At 38.4% G+C, this 2,208-nt stretch overlaps 1 protein-coding gene across 1 annotated transcript; it reads right to left on the reverse strand.

Moving 5' to 3' along the window:
* Positions 1-924: 924 nt before the first annotated feature.
* On the reverse strand, positions 925-1,539 carry LOC107491674 (uncharacterized). Its single transcript, XM_016112560.1, has one exon. It carries the CDS (start codon positions 1,537-1,539, stop codon positions 925-927), a length of 615 nt encoding a protein of 204 aa, XP_015968046.1.
* Between the last annotated feature and the right edge of the window lie 669 nt (positions 1,540-2,208).

Consider the following 2,208-nt stretch of genomic DNA (forward strand, 5'->3'; position numbering starts at 1 on the left):
TTTATCACACTCCGCCGTCCAGATAAATGGAACTTCCTTTCGTGTAAGGTAAGTCAAAGGTAAGGCTATCTGTGAAAATCCTTTGATGAACCTCCAGTAATAGCCAGCAAGTCTGAGAAAACTCCGAACTTCTGTAATGGTCGTAGGTGGTTCCCACTGCACTACTGCTTCAATTTTTGAAGGATCCACTGCAATTCCTCCCTATGATATAACATATCCCAAAAACGTTATCTTCTCTGTCCAGAATTCGCACTTTGATAGTTTAGCAGATAGTTTCAGAGTTCTCAATATCTACAATACAGTCCTTAGATGCTCTTCATGCTCTCTTTCTGTCTTCGAATAGATGAGAATGTCGTCTATGAAAACTACTACGAACTGATCAAGGTACGGACGAAAGATATGATTCATGTAATCCATGAAAATCGCAGGAGCATTAGTTAGTCCAAACGACATAACCATATACTCATAGTGACCATATCGAGTTCTAAATGCAGTCTTCGATATATCTGACTCTTTCACTCGAATCTGGTGATAGTCCGATCGCAAATCAATCTCCGAGAACACAGTTGCTCCTTTCAACTGATCCATCAAATCATCTATCCGTGGAAGTGGATACTTGTTCTTGACAGTGACTTTATTTAACTGTCGGTAATCTACGCAAAGTCTCATTTCACCATCCTTTTTCTTTACTAGTAACACCGGAGCTCCCCAAGGTGATGCACTGGGACAAATAAATTTCTTTCTGAGTAGCTCATCCAACTGCTTTTTCAACTCTGCAAGTTCTAATGGTGACATCCGGTACGGTGCTATGGAAATTGGTCCGGTTTTAGGTACTAGTTCAATGCTGAATTCTATCTCTTGCTAAGGAGGAAACTTAGGTATGTCGTCCAGGAAAACATCAGGAAATTCCTTCACCACTCGGATTCATTCTAAGCTTAATTCACTTTCATTCGAGCTAGCCGCTAACAGAACGTACCCCTCACAATCACTCCCGTCTAATGTAACTCTTACAGAATTCAGATATAAGGTATGAAACAAAATCGGTTTAATATCTAAACTATCAAATGGAATAACAGCAGTTCTTTCATAGCAATCAAGGAAAACATGATACTTGGACAACCAATCTAATCCTAGAATAACTTCTAAACCACATAGAGGCAAACAGATTAGATCACGTATAAAAGTTCTGTTCCTAATAGTGAACGGTACTTGCAGGCACACTAAACTAGTCAAAACATTTTGGGATGCAGGTGTATGGACAATTAGATCAAAGTTCAACTCAGAAAAATCTAGTCCCAACTCACGAGCAACAGTTAAAGAAATAAAGGAATGCGATGCACCCAAGTCATACAGTACAGTTAGAAATTGATTTTTGACATAACACTGACCTTGGATCAGGGCGTTTGATTGCATAGCATCATCAGCAGTCATGGCAAACACATGACCTTGTTGTTGGGTTTGAACTGGATTCCAAACAAACTTTCTTGGGTAGATCCCAGCTGTGTGTCCAGATTCCTCACAAGTAAAACAAGCGTTCATTCCTTATAGTATCCAAATCTAACATAGCCATGGCCATGGAGATCATAACAGCTATGAGGATAGCTGTGCCTCGCAACGATTCGTCGTTCAGAGCTCGATTAAACTATGCCTATTCGCAGTCATTAAGGTCCTATCCGCACCAAACAATCAACATTAAGGTGATCAGTCTTAATATTTAAAGTAAGGCACGAACATTTTCAAAATGAGCACTCATAGACAGTCATGCCAAATGTATCTTAAAGATACCCTAATAGCATGAGACACACAAGCAAAGTATGCGATGAAGCATAGTTAGTCCACCCCCCAGGCTATATTGGGAACGAACTGCTCTGATACCAAATTGTAACGACCCAATTTCTGGTACGTCATGATCATACTAGAAAATGAGCGCTACCAACTTGTCTTCCTAATTATTATCTATTATTTATTATATGAGTCTGATTCGTTGTTAAAAGCGTAGTTATTTTGCGAGATATTATTTTTTTTTAAAACGTTTAGGATTAATGAACACAATCATTCATAACCAATTCACAAATAATAATAGGTAAAACAGTTATAAACAACCACCCATAAATACATCTCAAGCAATTGATAACTTTCCGTGATCCAGCCTTTATTAGAATATAGACTTTTTGTTAGAACACCCCTAGATATAGCTAAATAATATCT

Source organism: Arachis duranensis, chromosome 1 (assembly GCF_000817695.3).
Source record: "Arachis duranensis cultivar V14167 chromosome 1, aradu.V14167.gnm2.J7QH, whole genome shotgun sequence".
NCBI classification, from domain to species: domain Eukaryota; kingdom Viridiplantae; phylum Streptophyta; class Magnoliopsida; order Fabales; family Fabaceae; genus Arachis; species Arachis duranensis.

Coding starts and splice junctions, on each gene's coding strand:
- LOC107491674 (XM_016112560.1), bottom strand. CDS start 1,539: ATGAACGCTTGTTTTACTTGTGAGGAATCTGGACACACAGCTGGGATC.